Source organism: Physeter macrocephalus, chromosome 18 (genome assembly GCF_002837175.3).
Source record: "Physeter macrocephalus isolate SW-GA chromosome 18, ASM283717v5, whole genome shotgun sequence".
NCBI lineage: Eukaryota > Metazoa > Chordata > Mammalia > Artiodactyla > Physeteridae > Physeter > Physeter macrocephalus.
In genome coordinates, this window is record NC_041231.1 from 45,259,174 (window position 1) to 45,280,806 (window position 21,633).

General features: G+C 48.0%; 1 protein-coding gene across 1 annotated transcript; it reads left to right on the forward strand.

Moving 5' to 3' along the window:
* The first annotated feature begins 14,539 nt into the window (after window positions 1-14,539).
* RTP3 (receptor transporter protein 3) lies at window positions 14,540-21,565 on the forward strand. The gene is made up of 2 exons (XM_028479065.2): window positions 14,540-14,747; window positions 16,315-21,565. Exons 1-2 carry the CDS (start codon window positions 14,593-14,595, stop codon window positions 17,012-17,014), a joined length of 855 nt encoding a protein of 284 aa, XP_028334866.1. The 5' UTR covers window positions 14,540-14,592; the 3' UTR covers window positions 17,015-21,565.
* Window positions 21,566-21,633: the final 68 nt, after the last annotated feature.

Consider the following 21,633-nt stretch of genomic DNA (forward strand, 5'->3'; position numbering starts at 1 on the left):
GGCTCCAGACGCGCAGGCTCAGTAGCTGTGGCTCACGGGCCTAGTTGCTCCGCGGCATGTGGGATCCTCCCAGACCAGGGCTCGAACCCGTGTCCCCTGCATTGGCAGGCAGATTCTCAACCACTGCGCCACCAGGGAAGCCCATCTTGGCATTTTCTAATCCGTCTTCCAGTCAGCTGCCTCCTGACTCTTAGGTCCTACCTCTGCCCCTACCTCCAAAATTCTCTGGGCTACCAGGAAAGATTTCCCAGAGCCCATGTGGTCACCTGGCCACTTTCTCAAGAGCTGAGGGTCACTATGTTGGTGACTAAGGACAGGTGATGTGCTTTGCAGGGGCCGCGGAGAGTGCCACGGACTGAGGGGTGAGTCCAGGACTAGCTTGTTCTGAACCATCATTCCCTAGTCATCGGGAAGGGTTCACCTTGTTGAGGAAGCAGCAGCAGGATGCAACATGGATGCCAGATGGCCAAGATGAGGGTTTAAAGGCAGAAGATGATTCGTAGAATGAGGAACTGGTAGCAAAGCCTGGGGACCTGCTAGATGAAGCAGAGCCTGATGACTATTTGCAAATGGAGGAAAGAGAGAAGTGAGCAATTTCCGGGATATTTGGAAATATTCTGGCTTGAGGTTGTTCCTATGAAATAACGTGAACAAAAAAAATCAGACACTCTCAGAGTTGAATGTTTCCTTTGATGATATTTTACAAGTAGGGTCTCTAAGCCCAGAGGGGGCATGTGGCCTGCCCAGACTTGCCCAGGGAGGGCTAGGTAGAATCTGGCTCCCTGACTCCTTGCACTAGGGGAGAAGTGGGGTTCCTTTCAGTTAAAAACATCCTCTTTGAGCATTTATTCTGGTCCAGGCAATTGTCAAGGGCTGTGTCACCAAAATGAACCAGACCTGGTCCCTGCCCCCAACGGCAACAGACAAGTGAGCAGGCAGTTGCCATGATGGGAGATGAGAATGTCCAGGAAAAGGCCTGGAAGGCCATGCCTGTGCTCAGTGCTCAGTGCCCTATAGATGGGAGAGGGGGTCTGCCTCCCACCTGTGGCAGCTCTGAAAGGGGCAGGGAAAGTCCCCACACACCCTCACTCTGGCATCTTCCAGCAACCTACACGAGGTTGGCCACGAGGTGGCCTTGCTGGAACCAAGTGACTGAGAGAGAGCGTATAGGGACCAGGAATTGTGGGGCCTTGTGGGTAACTGGAAGAACTTCCAGTTTTACTTTTACTCTGGGGAGGTAGGAGCCACTGCGGGGTGGGGGGCTAAAACTAGACTGAGAGGGAGCAGAGAGGCAATTGCAGACGCTCAGCGATAATCAGGGACAGAGATGAGACAGCTTCGCCTGGGGTGCAGCAGCGGGGAAGTGGAAAGACAGGTTGAATTCCAGGCACATTTGATAGGTGGACACCATGGGATTTGCTTACATTACCAGGGGATATGGGGTGTGAAGGTCAGGAGTGGAAGATGACTCCAAGGTGCTTGGCCTGAGAAGCTAAAGGATGGACTTCCATTAACTGAGATTTGGAAGACTGGATGGAACAGATTTGGGAGGGGGTGGACCAGAAGTTCCATTCTGGACACCATCAGATTGACAGACCCCTGGACCTCCAGATGGATTGTGAGAGAGGAAGCTCCCTGACTCGCCACCACTCAGAATGCACTGGTACTGCAGGAGTCAAATGCAGAGGTCTGGAGCTTTATTTAAAATTATTTTGGGGGCCATGGATCCATTTTCTCCCCACGATATTGCTGATGTCTAATTACCCAAAACACTGTCCAACTCCAGGGCCTCATGAAACACTCTGTATCATGTTGATGGATCATTCTTACATGTTAGGAGCCTGGGACAACTTTCCTAATGGCCCCCTCAAGTCCCACTCTGACCCTTCTGCCCCTGCCCTACCCATGCCTGCAGCAGTGGAGTGCAGACAATCTCCCATTCAAGCCTTCAGCTTATCGGCACTGTTCCATGCATGTTGGTTCCTTCCTTGTACAGGGACCCAGAAGGGCTGAAGTGTTTCTCTGCAGGGTCCACATCTAGCACAGAGCCTCCCTCTGTGAGCTTCATGACTAACACTGCTTTGTGATTGATTGTTGGCTTATCCCTGAGCGAAAGAGAAGGAAACATCTACTCTGGCTGCAGGGAGAACAATGGGTGCATTCACAAGCTTCAGAAGGGCTTGTGTGCATTTTTGCACAATGTTTATTTATCATTTTATGGGCCACTTTGTGTTGGCCACAGATTTCAGGGCACTAAAGAATTTACTGAGATCAGAGGTGAGCAGTGATCCATAAGATGCGAGAATTAAACCCATGAGAGAAGTCTTGAGAAGGAGCAGAGCTTTCTCACACTGGGCTTCTGCCCCAGGGACAGCCTAGTTCAGGCTTCCTTCCAGGTGGGCCATGGGGCTGATACATAAAGGACAGGAGACCCGGACAGTAGGGATACAGCTACCAGTGGAGTTGCCCCCAGCTCTGTGCCCTCTGCCATTGTTCATAGGAAGATACTCCAGCCATACTCCTTGCCCTGCAATGCTCACGGGCTGTTCCTGCCCTGATGCCTGGTGCATCCCCTCCTCACTCAAATTCTCAGAGCCAGCAAAGGGCAGCCCCCTCCAGGAAGCCGAGTAGCTGCACCTGCGTGACCTCTTCCTGCAGCCCACCTCCCTGCCCAGATCACACGTCAGCAAGTGGCCCTATGGAAGTAGCGTTTGCTTATGGAATCTTTTGCGGATAATTATCACCCAGACTGTGTCAGCTAGTTTGCTCCGCCATGGCCTCAGTTTCTAGGAAACTGCTGGTCTTGAGATAGGACTACAAAGTACAACTGAATTTTGTTTAAAACCCCACAAACAGACATATGAATGGGTACAACCCATTTGGAGAACCATTTGGCAGTTATCACCTAAAGCACAATAAGCCCCATGACCAGGGCTGGGCTGCTAAGTGCTTAATAACTGGTTCTGGGAGTGTAATTCCAGCATGACTACTGTTTGATGTATTTTTTCATGTTAAAGAGCGAGATGAAAGAGAAACGACTAGATGCATGTCAGAACTTCACTTATTTGTCCGTGATGTGAGCAATGTCCTTCCTAAATCAGATACATAATCGTTTTCCAGTACTATATGATTGAAAAATATTTTCTCAATTGTTTGTGCTATTTATGATGCTATAGCTACAGAGATGACACACTTATTGGTTTAATCTGCATTATGGACATTTTCTCTATCACTTTCTTAAGTCTAACTCTAGACAATCAATAAAAAACAACACTCTATTAAGCCCTGATTTGTAGCATTTGCCAATTTCCAAGGTGACTGGTTTCGTATTGCCAACGTGGATGGACATCACTGAATCTGGAGTTGGGAAGAGATGCGTAATATGTTATACAGTGTTCCTGCCAAACAGGTACAACAGACATAAATAACATCGAGAACGACAGGAATGCAAGGGGAAAAGGTCAGAGTGGGGCAAAACTCTGCAAGCTCCTGGCAATCTAACAGCCGGTTTTCATGAACCCAGATGAGCCAGCTCCTGCGCAGCACTGCCTAAGTGTACACCTAATAGAACTGCGTGCACGCAAGCACCAAAACACAAACAGGAATGTTCACAGGAGCATTACCCCTAACATTCAAAATGTCTCTTAGTGGTAGACAGGAAAAATAAATTATAAAGCAACAAGAATTGCTGCTACCCACTATAACAGGGCTGAATCTCAAAAATACAATGCTGAGTGAAAGATGATCGGACACGAAGGCGTGTCTACCTTTGTGCATAGCTCTGACTGTGTTTATATAAAGCTCAAGAACAGGTCAGATGAGCCTATGATGTCACAAGATAGGAGAGTGGAAACTTTAGGCAGAAGGGGTGGGAAAGTGATGGGTGGGACAGGAGTGGGGCTTCAGGGTGCTGGTAATGTGGGGTTTTTTCTTGATTTGGGTGGTGATTACATGAGGGTGTTCATCTTGTGATAACTCACCTGGCTGTACATATATTAACCATGCACTTTTCTACACATAGGTTGTACATCAATTAAACGTTTATTTTTAAATGCCACCAGCATGAAGGCAAACGACTGCATCCCCCAAAGGGGATGTGTCAAAAATGCTGTGCTGGGAGGCCCTCTGGAACCTGCAGGGCAAATCTTTCCTTGATAAACAACCTCCTTCCTCAAATGTCAACCCTTGACAGTGGCTGAAGAGAGAAAGGGGAGGGGAGAGGAAGGGGATGGATATTTGTAAATGGATAAAAGTTGTGGTTACCTAAGTCACAGTGGGATGGTGTTTGAGCTGGGCCTGGGCTCAGGAAAAGGACGGAAGGGAGAGAAGGAGGGAGGGAGGGAGAGGAAAGGAAACGAGCATGGCTGGCAGACTCTGCCCAACACCTGAGCACAGTGACAGGGGCTGTTCTGGACACTGTGTGCGCACAGCACATTGGATCCTGAGCCACCCCTGCGAGGTAGGTCCTGCCAACACTCTGCCCATCTCACAGATGAGGACACCAAGGCTCAGGGGTGAGGTGACACCAAAGCGCCCTCTAGGCAGCCTCAGGTCCCGGGAGCTGTGCTCTCCTCACCCCGCCCCGCCCCCATGACTACCCTAGGAAACTTCGTGTCTCTGCTGGGAAGGCAGTGCCAAGAAGGGCCTGAATGTTCTGCCAGTGTTCACCTCCCTCCCACACTGGCACTGAGCCTTCGTAATCTGGGGGCCCCAGCATATTGCTGTTAATCAAAGTTAGCTGTGGCTGATGAAGCAAGGACATCAAAGGGGCCCGCAGGAGGAATAAGGAAACGAATGAAAAATCGAGTCAAATGTTCCCAGCAAATGCTGACCTCGAGCTCCACAATCTGTCTCATCTCTCGCCCCCAGCCCCACCCACCTCGAGTCAAGTAGGGCAAGAACCTGCCGCCTTGAGGCAGAGAGGCCAACTGTTCCATGCCTTTGGGGGCTGCTGAGCTAGCTGCAGACTGGAAAGAGTCTCCATGACCTCTGGGTCTGGCTCCAAGGCCGTGCTTCCTCCCTGGCCAGCCTCCTGCTCTCCCAAGCCCCTGCCAGCCCCAGGAGGAGCAAGCCTTCTTCCTTTCCTTTTGTGGATTAAATTCTGCATCAAGTCAGACCTCAGTCCAGCGCTCAGCTGGATCAGGGACCAGGGAAGCGGGGAGAAGAAAGCTCAGGGGTGCAAGCTGGCTGAGCCAGAGGCAGGCAGCCTGGAAGGTGATGAAAAGGCCTGCTGGCTGGGCTCCAGGCTTTGTTCTCCTGGGTTCCGGTTGTGTTCTGGGCCCAGACCAACCACGAGGCCTGCAAGACACTGTCCACTGGGGCAGAAAGTAGAGCTCTCTGCTGGGGAGAAAGAGAGAGCAGGAATGGGGTGCGGGGCAAAGGAGAACTGGTGGGAAGCAGGGAGCCCTGCAGGGCAGGATGCCCCCACAGTTCCTGTGACAGCTGCTGGTGGCAATGGAGGACCACCCGTTTGCTTAATGTCAATCACCAAGCAGGGATGCCAAGGTCCCAGGCTGAGGCTGGTGGGAGTGGGGTAGGGTTCTGAGGACCCACACGGCTCCTAAGGAGACTAGGGGGCCTCCTCAGAGGAAAGAGACTGCAGGAGGTACCTGCCCCCTAGGAAGCCCTCAAGCCACACCCTTCCTGTGCCCAGCCCCTCCCTCTTTAGAGAACCCACTCATGCCGACTGGCTCCTTTGCCCCCACGGGTGTTGCCCGTCACACCTGTGAAGTGGTTCTTCCTACATCACCTCCCTCAAACTTTTGGGTCGGGGTTCATTGCTGTGATGCTGGCCATTTGTGGTGCATTAATTGTCGCTACCATTGGCTAGGTGGGAACCAAGGCATCCCGGGCTCTCTTCCCCAGGGAGGCTGGGGCTGAGGCAGCGGTCTGAATTGAAGCTGGGAGGACTTCAGTGAGATACAACCAGAACTGCCACCCGCCATGCAAAGGGCTCAGGAAGGAACTTAGAAGAGAAAATGTCCTGGGGAACCTTCCTCGGAATCTTTTAAGGCCTGTCACAGCCAAGGAAGAGGGCTGGCCTGTCCTCTAGAAGTGAGAGAAGGAGTGAGCACAGGTGTTTGGGTTCTGTGAAGAGAGCCTGCTGCTACAAGGAGCAGCTGTGCTCCACCTCGGGGGAGTTCCTCTGCAGGGAAAGCCCACCCTCCTGTGGCCCCTCTGACAGACCCCCCCCGCATCCCCACTCTCAGGCTGGGCAGGAACAAAGAAGCAGCCTGGTTTCCTGCTTTCTTACCCACAGCAGTGCTCTTTCACGCTGCGGGCGGAGGAAAGGCCCGAGGGAGAAATGATGCCAAGGTTGGGAAGGGATGGCCTCAGACGAGCCAGGCACCTGGAACTTGGGGATGACATAGACCAGCCACAAGATGAATGGCAGCCTTCAGCTTCCAACAGTGCACCTGGGCTACAGGAGAGGCATTTCTAATTCACCTCTTCGAACCTCAGTTTTCTCATCTCTAAAATGGGAGTAAAAATCTCCCAGGGCTGTAGCAAGGATTCGATATTTATATTTTTTGAAAACCTTGGCACTGTGTCTGGCCCATTAGGGAAATGTTGGCTCCAGCTTTGGCTGTTGGGATCTGTTTCAGGTTGGTTCCCGCAACCTTTTGGCATGCCCCCATCCTTTTGTTTTTTTGAGAACCTCCTTATTTTCTGGCACCACAAGATGCTACAGACTCATCTTGTATATTCCCCGCCCCCAGCCTAGAATCAGCCATTTTACCAAGCCTGCCTTCCTTCCTTTTACTGGACAATGATAGTCAGAAATCAAAGCCTTAACACTGGGAATACTTGTTGCTACTGGGCTGTCTCAGCAGAGTGAGGTAATATAAGTAAAAGTCATACACGTAAAGTACACAGATGTACTCACATGGTTTGTATCTAGCCAGCTGTGCACGTACTGCGCTGCATACTGATGTCTCCAGTCTAACCCGTCCTCAGGATTCACTCCAGCCTTCCTTCCTTGTGTGTCTGTAACTTCCCTCTCCTGCGGTACACACAACTTTCTATCATCCATTTACTTCTTTGTTCTACCCCAGCACACCTGTGAAGCAATTTAGGAATTGCAGCCCTCTGGGAAACAAATTTACCGATTAGAGTATGCTCTTTACAGCTCCTTTCATCTTTAGCCTTACAATTTCCAGGCAAAACACTGTTTTCTAAAGTGATTCAGATCAGCCCCTTTTCCCGCCAGCCACTTCAATGAGGTCATGTCATGCATTCGTATAAAGTTTGTGTCAATCATCAACTTACCACCTCCCAGTTCTGAATGCACCCTTCAGCATGTGCACTGAGCTGGAATTCCAGAGTGAGCGCGATGGTGAGCTTTCTCAGTAGAGGGCGCCAGAAGGACATCGCAGGAGAAAGGCGTCCTCCTGCCAGTTCCAGTGAGGGCCAGGGGAGGGCAGGGTGGGCGTGAGGACAGGCAGTCTGGGCTGCCCATTTGCAGCCTGGGTCTGGTGATGACCTTTTCCAGAGCCCTCTCCATACAGAGCTGGGAGCCCCGTGCAGCCTGCGTGGCCTGCTGTGCGCTGGCACCCGGATTTCCTCTCCAAGCCCAGGGTCACACATTGAGCTGCAGCCCCTGTGCAAGCCTCCACATGGCTCAGGCACTCAGAAGGCCTCCTGGCCCCATGGCCCCCAGTGAACGTCTCTGCTCTCCCTGGGCTGACCGCACCTTCTCCAAGGAGACCCGAACCCCTTCCAAGTTTGTCCTCCCTTAAGGATTCTCCCTCAGCCCTAAGATTCCTTATACCTTAGAGTTACTCTTGGATTATTTTAGTTTTTTATTGACTCTTCTGCTGCCCTAGGAGCACTCCCTCTGGGAGAGAAGGTTAGCCTCGGCCCCAGAGGAATGTGTCCTAATTTAATAAAGCAGCCCAATTATGGCACCTTGGGACCAAGGCCAGTGGGATGAGAAATGCAGACTCAGGTTGGTGGCCCTACCCCTGGGCTGGTGGCAGGACAATTCCAAGTGTTGGTGACGATTAGAGCAACTGAAACACTCATAAACTTTCAGAAAACTGGCTTATCTACCCAACAGATGGGCTGCACCCCACAGACCTACAAGGCCTGTGCCTGCCCCACTTCAAGACCAAAGAAAGAGCCCGGAGTCAGCAACAGAGACGTCAGTGGTGTAATGGATGGGGGAGCTTACACGTCTGAAGCAAGGTCCTGGAGCGACACCCCACTGTGTGCGGTAGACGGCGGTGGGGGGCGGGGAAGGAACATGGTGGCAGTCTTCGCTCCCAGGGGGAAGGGGAGATTACCAGTTACAGGGGAATTGATGTCAGGTGGGCTCATTAGTTACCAGGGAAACCAGCAGAGGGGCACGCCCCTCACTGCCCCTTTGATAAGAACAATCACCAGCTGGGGCGGGGGCAGGAGTTTAGGAAGGTCAGTCGTGTGTAAGATATAGGTGAAGCCGACACTGGTAGGGCAGGGGAGGGCAGAGAGCCATCTTGAGTGGCCCGACCATACACCAAAAAAAAGGCATATAAAGGTGTATAAGAAGACATGTCTTAAGAATATGCATAGTCCCATTATTTGTAATAAGCAAACATTGGTGTGGATAAATACATTGCGATCTTCATTCAATGGAATATACACGATTAGGAATCAATAAATTATGGCAGCACGGCACAACATGGATAAATCTCACATACATACTATTGGGGAAAAGAAATGTTAAAAGATAAACTGAGGCACATTAAAATTTTCAAGAGTTTGAGCATATATCAACTGGAATCAGGCAGCACCAAGCTGAAGGTTGGCTGGCTATGCTCCACCGACAGGGGCTGGGGGAGGCTTTTTTAGAAAAGACACAGAAGCTAAACAAGGAGACTATCTGATTGGCTATAGCTTATGTGGTTGCCTAATTTGGGAAAGCCTAGTTGGCTCTTTGTGATAGGTTGTTCTTAAGTTTTGTTTTCTCAGATTCCAGTGCATTGATTCTGGCTGAGGTTTCAGTTTGCTTACAAAGACTACCAAGGCAGAAAAACCACCCTAGTCTAACGGACTCCTTGTTTAATTACCTTAACAGAAACAGGGGGCTGTGTTAAACATTTTAATAATAACTTTTATTTTTAAAAAATGGTCATTTAAGTTTTCACTTTTTTTTGCACCATTAACAACAGAATTATGAAAAACTAAAACTCAAAACACAAATAAAGATGCTCCAAGAGAAGACAAAGGGGCTGAGCAGGGAGGGTCCCTGCCCACTATGGGGGTCTCCATTTTCACGGCCAGAGCAGGCTGGGAGCTCTGCAGTCAGGTACCTCGGGCCTCAGAGCACTCCTGAGTACTGCACTGGCCTGTACATCTCATCCAGATGTCAGTAGGTCCCACTGAGTTGCCTCAACTGCTGTGCTGAGGAAGGCATTCATGTGGCCAGTCACTTGGTCTCACATTCATCCTGGATTGTTCATTACATTAGCCCTGGCCCAGGCTCTGAATTTTAACTCACAGGGATGGTGAATTTCAGTCAATAAACAGATAATCAGTAATGAGAACTTTTATAATATAGAGAGCAAGTTGTCTTAATGAGAAGTAAAAAGTTCTCAGTTGAATGATAATAAAAACGGAAGTTCAAATAGAACTTTTAAAAGTCCCGAAAAAAAAAAAAAAAAAAGTTCTGGGCTTCCCTGGTGGCGCAGTGGTTGAGAGTCCACCTGCCGATGCAGGGGACACGAGATCGTGCCCCGGTACGGGAAGATCCCACATGCCGCGGAGCGGCTGGGCCCGTGAGCCATGGCCGCTGAGCCTGCGTGTCCGGAGCCTGTGCTCCGCAGCGGGACAGGCCACAACAGTGAGAGGCCCGCGTATGGCAAAAAAATAAAATAAAAATAAAAAAAATTAAAGTCCCAAAGATGGAAAATTCTGTTCTTAGGAATTAATTACTGATTAGGAGACTGGTTAGGGTTTTATCAGTCTGAAGGAGGAACTAAATTGGTTTACAAAGCTTTTTATTTTCCTTCTTCTTCTTCTTGCACTCAGCACAGGACAGGGACAGAGCAAAATGAAAGAAAAACCGTGGAAGACATTTGTATTAAAGTTGACTTAAAGAGAAATTTCCTTGGGGAATAAGATTCTAGAGGTTAAGGTGGCCAGATTTGAAAAAGAGACCTGTCCTGACCCAAATGCTCTTAAAGCTGGGACTCTGAAAGAGGGCATTATTTTGGGATGGATAGATCAGGGATGATGACACGTCCCAGCAAGACCCAACAGAAAAAGAGGCAAATTATTAGAGAGAAAATGGAAATGATCCCGCAGATTGGGAAGCTGTGGACAGTTGCCCTGGAAAAACCGACAGGAGCAATTGCAGGACCATGCCCATTCCTCCCTCACCCCACCCCCAGGCCCCAGATTGGGATTGTTCTACAGAGCGGCAATGGAATTTGGACAGAATTCATTTAACATTCATTCAAGTAATTCTTGAGCACCCAGGCACTGTCTGGGTGGATAAAAATTCCCTGCTCTCCTATTTCAAATTGGTTGTTTCCTAGAAACTAAGGCTATGTCAGGACGTGATATAAAAACAAACCCCCAAAAAGGTAAATATAGAACGGTGAGAGGGGAAGAGTGTGGGAGGGGAGGTGAAGGGTGCTACTATATCTAGGGATTGAGGAAGGCCTCCCTACGGGGGTGACATTGGAGGGGAGACATGGAGGAAGTAACTGAGCAAGCCCTGCTCCAGCTTATCACGTTCACGGAGGCCGGTCCGGCCAGGGTGTGGCATCCGGATTGATTGATAGATGGATGGATTGACTATTTATTTATTTATTTATTTATTTATTTATGTATTTTAATTTGGTTGCGCCGGGTCTTAGTAGTGGCAGGCGGGCTCCCTAGTTGTGGCTCGGGTATCTGGATTTTAAAAAGAGCTCTTTGGCAACTCTGTAAAGGCTGATTTTTCAGAGAGAACACTAGGGGAAGAATATGAATCAAGGGGCTATCAAAATTGTCCGGCCAACAAATAATGAGAATCTTTTCTCATTATTCCAACAAATAACGAGGAAGTGGTAGTAGGTAGGGAAAAGAAGGAATGCACTATATGCTGAAGTTGCTTCCTGCTCCTTGCACCTGTTGGAAAAGCAGCCAGGTGGCCCCAACCCTCAGGACTGCTGGGAAATGCCAGGAGGCTTTAAACCCTTCTGTATTCGTTTCTTCACTTACTACCACAAGCTGGGTGGCTTAAAGCAATGAAAATTTATTATCTTACAGTCCTGGAGGCTGGAAATCTGAAATCAAGTTGTTAGCATTATGACTCATGTCTGAATGAAGATCATCTAGCACACGTTTTCTCCACAGGGCACATCACAGCCTTTGTGCTCTTAGGAACTCAAGACACTACTTCAGCACTCCACTTTGGGCCGCTTTAAACAACAGAATCACCAACAAAAAGCACAAAAATTCGAAAAACATGGCACAAATAGACCATGAAAAGGACACCTGTTTACAGCATGAGAGCTGACTCAAGAAGGCAGAGTGCTGTCTTGTTCCCTTTCAGCTGGGAGCATGTGCATTGGGTAACTCAAATTTTTCCCACTCTGTGCATGTCCCAAGCTTTCAGAGATGGCCTCCTCAGAGCAGCTGACCCAGGGCCCAGCCCAGGGTTCAGAAAGAGTGTCAGCGAGTGTCTAGGCCGAGTCTTGACCTTGTTTGAAAGAGAACGGCCCCTGGCTTAGAAGCTGAGATCCGGTCCAGAGGGACCGGCCACAGCCATTCCCCATGAAGAAGGGACAGAACCCTGCTGTGCCCTGGCCAGCTAAGAGGCAGTGATGCAAGCTCCTATTTATACACATAAATTTCCGTTTCCAGAGTGGATGGGTCCCTGTGAGAGTTGAGGGTGTTCCACATGAGGTCCTGGAAATTGTGTTTGTCAAGCTCTCCACATAAGAGACCAGCATCTAAGGGCTCTTCTCTGTACCAGGCACGCCTAGAATCCTTCCACATAAAAGGCACATTTCATCCTCCAAAAGCCTGAAGCCACTTGTTCACTGCCACACAGACCAAAGACCCCTGACTTCCAGTCCAGACTCTCCCCTGTACCCTCATGCTCTTCTCAAATCTTCTCCTAATCTGCCCTGAGGTTGAGAGTACGTGGAGGAGTACAGAAAAAGAATTTGAAAGAGAGAAATTGATTAAGCGGGCTCCCCAAATCTGGTTAATTTGTGACCCGAGCCGAGTAATATAGAGAAAACAAAACTGGAGGGTGAGGAGGGCAGACTCAGATGGCCCAGGGTGGGCCTGCTGTTGAAGGAGCTGAACTCTGGTGCAGCAGCAGAGGGTGGGAAAGAGGTGCCTGTGAGGTTGCCAAATGCTGCCATGGCCAGCCCCTCCCCCTCCCCCCTCTTCCTTTTCCTCCCCACCCCTACTGCCTCCCTCCCTCCCGCTTCTGTCCCTTCCTTTTCCTTCTACAGCCCACTGCTCAGACTGCCAGTGCCTGACCCAGCTGGTGGATGCCACCAGGCAGCCCTAGGACTGGTTCCCCCAAAAGCAGACTCTGTAAACCTTGCGGGAAGGAGGGACACCTCTGTCTCCCTCTCGTGTGATTGCTACCAGGATCTCTCCAGGTTTCCCTTCCTTTCCGCTTCCTCGTGTGGTCTCCACTGTAACCGTAACCAAGCATCAGAAGCACCTGGGGAGCTTTTTAGAAACGCTGATGCCCAGATCAACTCAATGAGAACTTCTGGGGCTGGGACTAGTAGTGTCCCTGTGAGACACGAATATGAATATCCCGCTATCTTCTCCTCAGCCCCACGGAGCTTTCCCAGGCCTTGGCATACCCCACCCCTACCCCAGAAACCCAGAATTCTCTGGAAAAACAGGTAAGTGATGTTACTCATGGTAGTTAGAGAGAAGACATTCAGTCTATGTTAATTGCGACAAACACTCTCACACTCTTTAATACTTGGGTTCAAATATTTATATCATTTAAGTGCACAGAGTTTTCAAATTAGAATATTCTCACCAGAGCAAGCGGCTAAAGGTAATCTTTACGTGACCCAGAAACACTATCTGGGTCTCTTTCAAGATCTCCTTACACAATTATTTTCAAAGGTGGTTTTAATGAAACAGAACAGGATATGACATTTTCACACAATATTTCAAACCAGCTACAAAGTCAGACCGATCCTTTGTTTAAATATTCTGTGGTCACCACCTTGTTATCTGAATGAGCTTTACGCTGCAGAAGAGTGTCTGCATTTGTTCAACTGCAGGGGAAAAGGAGGAGGCCATTCTCCCCTTCAGGAGATCTCTTTCTCCAGCAGCAGTTAGGAGGCGGGCACAGGAATTTCTTTAGTTAACACCAGGCAGGACCAGGAAGTGGACAGTGGAACATGTACTGAGCGGGCCCTACAACCTGAAGGTGAGCAGGAGCCGTAGGAGGGCGGGAAGGCGGGTGCTCTGGGTGGGGTGGATCTGCGTTACAAGGCAGGAGGGCAGGGAGGGCAGGAGTGTTCAGAGGATGGCCCGGAGTGTGGGGCTGGGGTTTAGGGTGGAGGCGCGGCTATGTTCTTGGGGGAGCATTAGCCTGGCAGGGCTAAGATTGGTAGAAAGGCAGGGCTGGCCTGTGAGGGCTCTGAATGCCATGCCACAGCCCCATGTAGGTGGGGGTTTCTGCCTCTGGAAAGACCCGCAGCTGCAGTGTGGAAAGTGGCTCAAGCAGCCCTGGAGGCGCCAGCAGGCCAGGACAGAGGCTGTTCTGCGGGCCGGAGCTGAGGTAGGAGCTGCCAGCCTGGAGGACTCGCTGAGGGCAGGGTTTTCCTCATGAGAGGTAGCGTCTCCTGCTTTAGCACCCACCCCGGCGTCAGCCCCGCTCCTCTCTCCTTCCTCCTTCCCTAGCCTCTCCTGCAGGAAGTAGGGGATGATGAAGCACCTCGGGGTGTGGCCATGGCCTCCCACCCACGTGGGGACTTTGTAGCCTCATCTCCGGGGCATGGTCTCCAATGGGTGGAAGCGTGGGCTTGGGAGTTGCCTTGGGCAGCTTAGTGTCTGTGAAACACGGTCCCACAGAGACTTGGCGCAAGCAAGGAAGTAAAGAGCAAGAGCGAGGATGCAGGGATGCAGGAATTTGAGCAAGGTCCCAGGATGGCCGTGTCCTTCTTTGCGTCTCTCCTCCCGGATCGTGAGCACAGCAGCCCAATGGATGAGAATTTTCAAATGTTACTTCTAGAAAGGGAAACTGCAGCTTGTCTCCACCATCTATAGGGCTTCGGAGGTAAAAAGGTGTGTTCCCAGTTAAAGGTGGGCGAATAGCAGAGCCAGGCTGAGATCTACCCCTCCTGACACGGAGTCCAGGGCCCTCCTTTGGTAATATTTTGCTGGATGAAGCCATGCATTCCGTGTCTTTCGAAATTCCCTGTGGAGCCTAGGGCTGTTCTCGGAACTTGGAGCCAGCATCAACTGACCTTTGTGCTTGGGGCAAAGACCTGGTCCACGAGCCCAGTCCAGGGACATAAAGGGAGAGTAGGTCTTAACCCTTGCTCTCTAAAGTGGGAAACCTCATGTCCTGCTCCAGATCCGTCAAAGCCCTGGAGACACTGTCGCACCCAGCTCACGGGGACAGCGGCGATGCGTCAGGACATGGAGGTGTGGAAGCAGGTGTTCCAGGAATTAATCCGGGAGGTGAAACCACGGCACACATGGAAACTGACACTAGACAAAAGCCTTCTTCCTAACATCCTGAAGCCAGGGTGGACACAATACCAGCAGTGGGCCTTTGCTAGGTGAGTAGGGAATGCGATAGCAATATTCCAGAAAATTCTTGCTTATTTCTTACGGTGCACACTCGTTCCTTGTCTTGTTCTACTCATGCTTATAAATTGAAGATTACAGGAAGCAAGGTGCCCTTGATCCAAGATGTTTTGGCTTCATTAAAAATTTTTCCGGGCTTCCCTGGTGGCGCAGTGGTTGAGAGTCCGCCTGCCACTGCAGGGGACACGGGTTCGTGCCCCGGTGTGGCAAGATCCCACATGCCGCGGAGCGGCTAGGACCGTGAGCCATGGCCGCTGAGCCTGTGAGTCCGGAGCCTGTGCTCCGCAACAGGAGAGGCCACAGCAGTGAGAGGCCCGCGTGCCACCAAAAAAAAAAAAAAAAAAAAAAAAAAAGGACCCTCAGAAGTCATCCAAAGTCTCACCCTCTCTTTTCCAGTTGGGAAAGCAGAGCCCCAAGGATTGGGGGTGGGAGGCTGGGACTCTATCCTGGGACTGGGGCCGTGCTCATTGCCTGCCCACCGACCCCTCGCCGGGAGAGGGTCCGGGCAGAGGAAGCAGAGCTCTCTTCTCCTGGTGGTCCGGAGCCTGTGCTCTGCAACAGGAGAGGCCACAGCAGTGAGAGGCCCGCGTGCCACCAAAAAAAAAAAAGGACCCTCAGAAGTCATCCAAAGTCTCACCCTCTCTTTTCCAGTTGGGAAAGCAGAGCCCCAAGGATTGGGGGTGGGAGGCTGGGACTCTATCCTGGGACTGGGGCCGTGCTCATTGCCTGCCCACCGACCCCTCGCCGGGAGAGGGTCCGGGCAGAGGAAGCAGAGCTCTCTTCTCCTGGTGGCGCGTGGTTTTCCCAGGCCAAGAGCATGGGAGCAGAGTCTCAGCTCATTTCTCCCAGTTCTGGAGGCTGGAAGTCCAGGATCAAGGTGCCAGCTGCTCTTCTGAGCCACAGGCTTCTCATAGGGCGCTCTGTGGGGTCGCTATTATAAGGGGGCTAATCCCATTCCCAAGGGCTCCACCCTCACAACCTAATCACCTCCCCAAGGCTCCACTTTCTAACACCATCACCTTCAACGTTAGGATCCCAACATGGGAATTTGCGGGGGGACACAAACATTCAGACTATAGCACTTATCCACACCCACTTGTATCTATTTTTGGATTTCAGTTCAGGGTTCTTGCGGCTGTTGCACTTGTAGCCTTTGACCCATTTAAATCTACATTTGAAGAAACCTTGATCTGGGGTCAAGAGACTGCAGTTCCAGTCCTGCCTCTTCCACTCACTGGGTTTCTGGGCGTGACAAGTTCCCAGCGTGTGCCTCATCTCTAAAATGATCACGCTGGACTTCGAATTTGCCCAAGATTCCTTCCAGCTCTGACGGCTTGTGATTTGCTGTTTTCACGGCAGACACACCTGTGGGTCACAGAGCATGCTGGTGGCACAATGGAGATAGGAACAAGGGGCTCGGGATTTCTTCCCCACTAATCCATGACCCGGATCAAATCATGTTTGTGTGTGTCCCTCCGGCACAGCCCACAACGGGGCCATACTGAGCCAGGCTGAGGGTCTTGTCTTCTTTCTCCACAGGTTCCAGTGCTCTTCATGCTCTCGAAATTGGGCCTCTGCCCAAGTTCAGGTCCTTTTCCACATGCACTGGAGTGAGGGGAAATCCAGGGGCCAGGTGAAGATGAGGGTCTTTGCCCAGAGATGTCAGAAATGCTCCCAGCCTTCGTTTGAGGTTCCCGAGTTCACAGAAGAGAACATCTCAAGGATCCTGAACAACCTGGTGTTGCAAATTCTGAAGAAATGCTATAGAGAAGGATTTACGTTGGTGAAGATTCCTATGATCAAGGACATCTCTCTTGAAGGGCCACATGACAGTGACAATTGCGAGGCATGTCTGCAGGGCTTTTGTGTGCAGAGTAAGTTAGGTCTGGCCGTGTGGTCACCAATATCCCCATTACCTCCCACAGTAAGCTCACCCATCCTCGGGATCACCACCGAAATACCTTCTCCCACGAGGAGTAGCACCGGAGGGGATGCAGTGAAGAAAAAGAAGGTATTACCCAGACAGTTGTTTCCTGAGACCACACAAGCTGAGAGCCTCCCCACTTCCTGGAGCCCGAGAGCAAACATCAACTTCCAGGCAGAGAGAAGAGACCAGAACTCCTTCAACAATTGCGCTTTCTATTCCCACATAGCCCGGCATACCAGGAGCTTAGGCATGAGCTGCTGCTGTCTCATCCTAATAATCATCATTGTAATTGTGGTAAAAACCACTATCTGAGCCTGGAAAGCATGATGTTGAGTTTAAAAAATCAGACACACAGTCATCTATTGTATAATCCCATTGATGCAAAATATTCAGAATAGGTAAGTCTAGAGATGGCAAGTAGATTTGTGGCTGCCAAAAAAGGGACTGGGGGGAGAGGGGAAGTGGGGAGCAACTATTTAATCTGTATGGGTTTTTTTCGGGGGGATGAAAATATTTTAGAGGTGATGGTTGCACAAGACTGTGAATGCACCAAATGCCATTTATTTGTTCATTTTAAGATGGTTAATTTAATGTAAATTTCACCTCAATTTTAAAAAAAAAAGAACGCTGCAATTTCATTCATTCTCTAGAGAACTGAGACTGAGGCGTTTATGGCTCACAGAACAGTTTGGAAATCTTAGGAAACCCGGGGGCCCTCTCCCCAGACGATTTTGCACAGACCTTCTGATGTCAATCTGCGGAGGCATTTGCCGTCCAAAGCATTAGTCTGAAAAGCCGGGTTCTAGAGCAGTGGTCTCCACCGAGGAGCTACACGCAGCTGAGGGCTGAGGCAGGACCATCCGCCAAGGTGGGGAGATATCCTTACAACTCCATTTAATTTTTGTTTGTACTTAACTATTTCTTGTCACATGTTTTATCATGTATGTTAATATATTAGTAGAATGGTATAGTGATATGATAAATAAATACAGACCCATTTGGAGTGGGTGTTCAGTTTCTCATTGACAGGGTTGCAAAATCAAAAACATCGTTACAGGGGGACCCTGTTCTGAAGGACCAAGGGTGGAAGTCTGTCCATGGATTCTCACCAGGATTCTGAAACCAAGTTGCTTTCTATACAAGTTTTCTGTTCTGATTAATGAGAATAATTTTAAGGCTCATTCTTACATCTTTTTTATCTAGAAATAGGAATCCTTCTGTATATGTAGCTAAAATGAAAGCAGTAGTCATTTACAGCAAATGCTCCTTTTCACTCGCCCTTGTCTCCTTCTCATCTGCCTGCCTCTCTCATCAACGACAGTGGTTCCTGAAAGCACAGGGTTTGTCTGGCTGAGCCCTAGCCTGCAGGCTGCTCCTGCTGGGACAGTCTCTAGAACTTTTTCATTTTGCAAAACTGAAACTCTGTAGCCATTAAACAACAACTCCCCTTTTCTCCCTCCCCCAGGCCCTGCTAACTATCATTCTTCTTCCTGTTTGTATGAACCTGCCTACTTTAGATACCTCATACATGTGGAATTATATAGTGTTTGTCTTCTGGTAACTGGCTTATTTCACTTAGCATAATGTCCTCAAGGTTCATCCATGTTGTAGCACGTGACAGGATTTCCTTCCTTTTGGGGGCAGAATAATATTCCACTGTATGTATGTACCACATCCAGTCATCCATTGATAGATGCTTGGGTTGCTTCCACCTTGTGGCTGTTGTGAGTAGTGCTGCTGTGAACATGGGTGTACAATTATCTCTTTGAGACTCTGCTTGCAACTTTTTTGGCTATATACTCAGAAGTGGAATTGCAAAATCATATGGTAATTCTACTTTAATTTTTTGAGGAACTGCCATAACGTTTTCTACAGCAGCTGCACCATTTTACAGTCCCACCATGAGGATTCCAATTTCCTCACATTCTAACCAACACTTATTTTCTGTTTTTTTAAATATAATAGTCATATCAATGGGTGTAAGGTGATATCTCATAGTACCTTCGATTTGCATTTCTAGAAAATGCAAATTTTTATGATGTAAGCTTACACTTTCAAGGCAGTATCAGAAATAATATTTGTACAACTCAGCACAGAGATAACTACTGGGAACACAACAGAAATGTGTAGTTAAATTCTTCACAGACTTGCTATTCATGTTCAAACGTTTGAGCACAGTCTACATATCTGTATTAGGCAAACTCCAGGAACTTAAAATGTAATAGTGGGACAAGACAGAACAAACACATGCCTAAGAAACAAACATCTAAGAGAAAAGAGGGTGCCCCAGCAGCCCATAAATAGCTGGAAGCTGAGTGACCAGTGAGGTGGGGAAGGCATGTTGGGTCATTAATATAAAAAGGGGTTCTTAGTGGAAAGCAAATCATAAAATATTAAAGTGGGGATCAGCCTTAGAAACTGTCTTCTCCAACTCTATTTTTTGTAGGTGGGGAAAATGAGCCTCACCCAAAGTGAAGTGATTTTTCCCAGGATTATACAGTGCATTTGTGAAAGAGGTGGCCTTGCAATCCTGGCTCCCTGAGTTCCAATGTTGACTACCGGCCCCTTCAGGAGGTTACAAAATATGTTCAGAAAGTCAAAAAAATAAACATGCTCTAAGTGAGAACCAGGGACTTCCCCAGTGGTCCAGTGGCTAAGGCTCTGCACTCCCAATGCAGGCAGCCCAGGTTTGACCCCTGGTTAGGGAACTAGATCCCACATGCCGCAACCAAGAGTTCGCATGCTGCAACTAAAGATCCCACAGGCCGCAACGAAGTCTGAAGATCCTGCGTGCTGCAACTAAGACCCAGTGCAGTTAAATAAATAATTTTTTTAAAAATCAGTGATGGAATTAAAAAAAGAAAAGTGAGAACCAGATCTTGTTTTGGACCACTTCACTGCTCGTACCTGGGGTTACAGGAGCTACCTGGGGTTGACCAGTCACAACTGAAATTAGACTGTAGTGTAGCAGCTGATTACTAAAGACTGAAGTCCTAACCCCAGTGTCCACCCTTCCCTCAAAGCCACAGCTCTACTGGTGCAAGCTCAGCCTTGGGTCCTCTTTGTCTCCCTGGTGAATTTTACAATCAAGGCAAGTTCATCTATTTAACATCATGTCTTCTTTGGTCCTGTTACCAGTGTTTAGCTGCTTTCTTTCCTAAGAATTATGAGTGGTGGTAAGGCCCAGTGCTCAACTATAATTTGCTTCACCTATAATTTATATTACGCTGCAATAAAACGACATAAGCATCTCAATTTTTCATTCTGATGAAACAGGTGGAGACTCTAAGCAGAGATATTTGAGCTGCCTATTAACACTGCAGTTTGGCATCATTTCAAGTTTTAAAGCTTAGATTTAATTTCCTAATTTTTAGAAATAAATCCAATATACATACCATAAAATAAGCATTTAAACCTATGTACACCACAGAATGATAACTAAGAAAACATACAGATGACCAAAAGCACATGAAAAGATACTCAACATCATTAATTATTAGAGAAATACAAATCAAAATTACAATGAGGTATCACCTCACACCGGTCAGAACGGCCATCATCAAAAAGTCTACAAACAATAAATGCTGGAGAGGGCATGGAGAAAAGGGAACCATCCTACACTGTTGGGGAGAATGTAAATTGGTACAACCACTATGGAGAATAGTATGGAGGTTCCTTGAAAAACTAAAAATAAAACTACCATATGACACAGCAATCCCACTCCTGGGCGTATATCTGGAGTAAACCATACTTCAAAAAGATACATGCACCCCAATGTTCATTGCAGCACTATTTACAATAGCCAAGACATGGAAGCAACCTAAATGTCCATTGACAGAAAAATGGATAAAGATGTGGTACATATATACAATGGAATATTACTCAGTCATAAAAAAAGAATGAAATAATGCCATTTGCAGCAACATGGATGGACCTAGAGATGATCATGCTAAGAGTAGTAAGTCAGACAGAAAGACAAATACCACATGATATGTCACTCATATGTGGAATCTAATTTTTAAAAATGATACAAATGAACTTATTTACAAAACAGAAACTCACAGATTTCAAAAACAAATTTATGGTTACCAATGGGGAAATGTTGTGGGAAGGGATAAATTAGGATCTTGAGATTAACATACACACACTATAAAATAGATAACCAACAAGGACCGACCATACAGCACAGGGAACTCTACTCAATATTCTGTAATAACCTATACGGGTAAAGAATCTGAAAAAGAATGAATATATGTATATGTATAACTGAATCACTTTCCTGTACACCTGAAACTAAAACAACATTGTAAATTGACTATACTCCAATAAAAAAAAAAAAGATAACTAAAAATATCTAAGTTTCCTTCCCACTCAGAAAGGGAAAGACAGTAATTGACAGAAAGGGAAAGACAGTTACTGATTTCTGGAGATTACTGCTTACAATCATCATGAGTTACCCTAAACTGGTGTTTGGCAAGCATGCCAAATGGTCATTCTAGAAAGCTAGAGTCAAGAAATCTGGTGTAAGTCTTGCTATTAATTAAAATGCTCTACTCAATGATTTCACCTAAGTGTCTTTGCCCCTTAACTTCCAGCATATGAAAAATGGGTATAATAATAAGCTTTTGGAACCAGAACATTTTTCTCCTAAGAATTATATTTTCTTTCATTCATATTGCTTTAATGTTCATACATATATTCTACTATGCAAATTACTTTTCCAAATTATGAATCAGTCCATATGCATCATGCAAAATGTTCAAATCTCTATTTTTCCACTAAGATGCTTATTCTACTTTAGAATCTTTCTGCATTTTTACATTAATATGAATAAAGTAAATAGTATTTCTACAAGCCTCATATTTAAAAAATATATTTCTTTGGGGATGTTATATAACATGAAATAATTATATATCAATGTAGTACTTTTT

Bases quoted from the DNA above. Each gene is read 5' to 3' on its own strand.
- RTP3 (XM_028479065.2), top strand. From the start codon at position 14,593: ATGCGTCAGGACATGGAGGTGTGGAAGCAGGTGTTCCAGGAATTAATC. The intron at 14,748-16,314 runs GTGAGTAGGGAA...CTTTCTCCACAG, and splicing joins CAGCAGTGGGCCTTTGCTAG to GTTCCAGTGCTCTTCATGCT.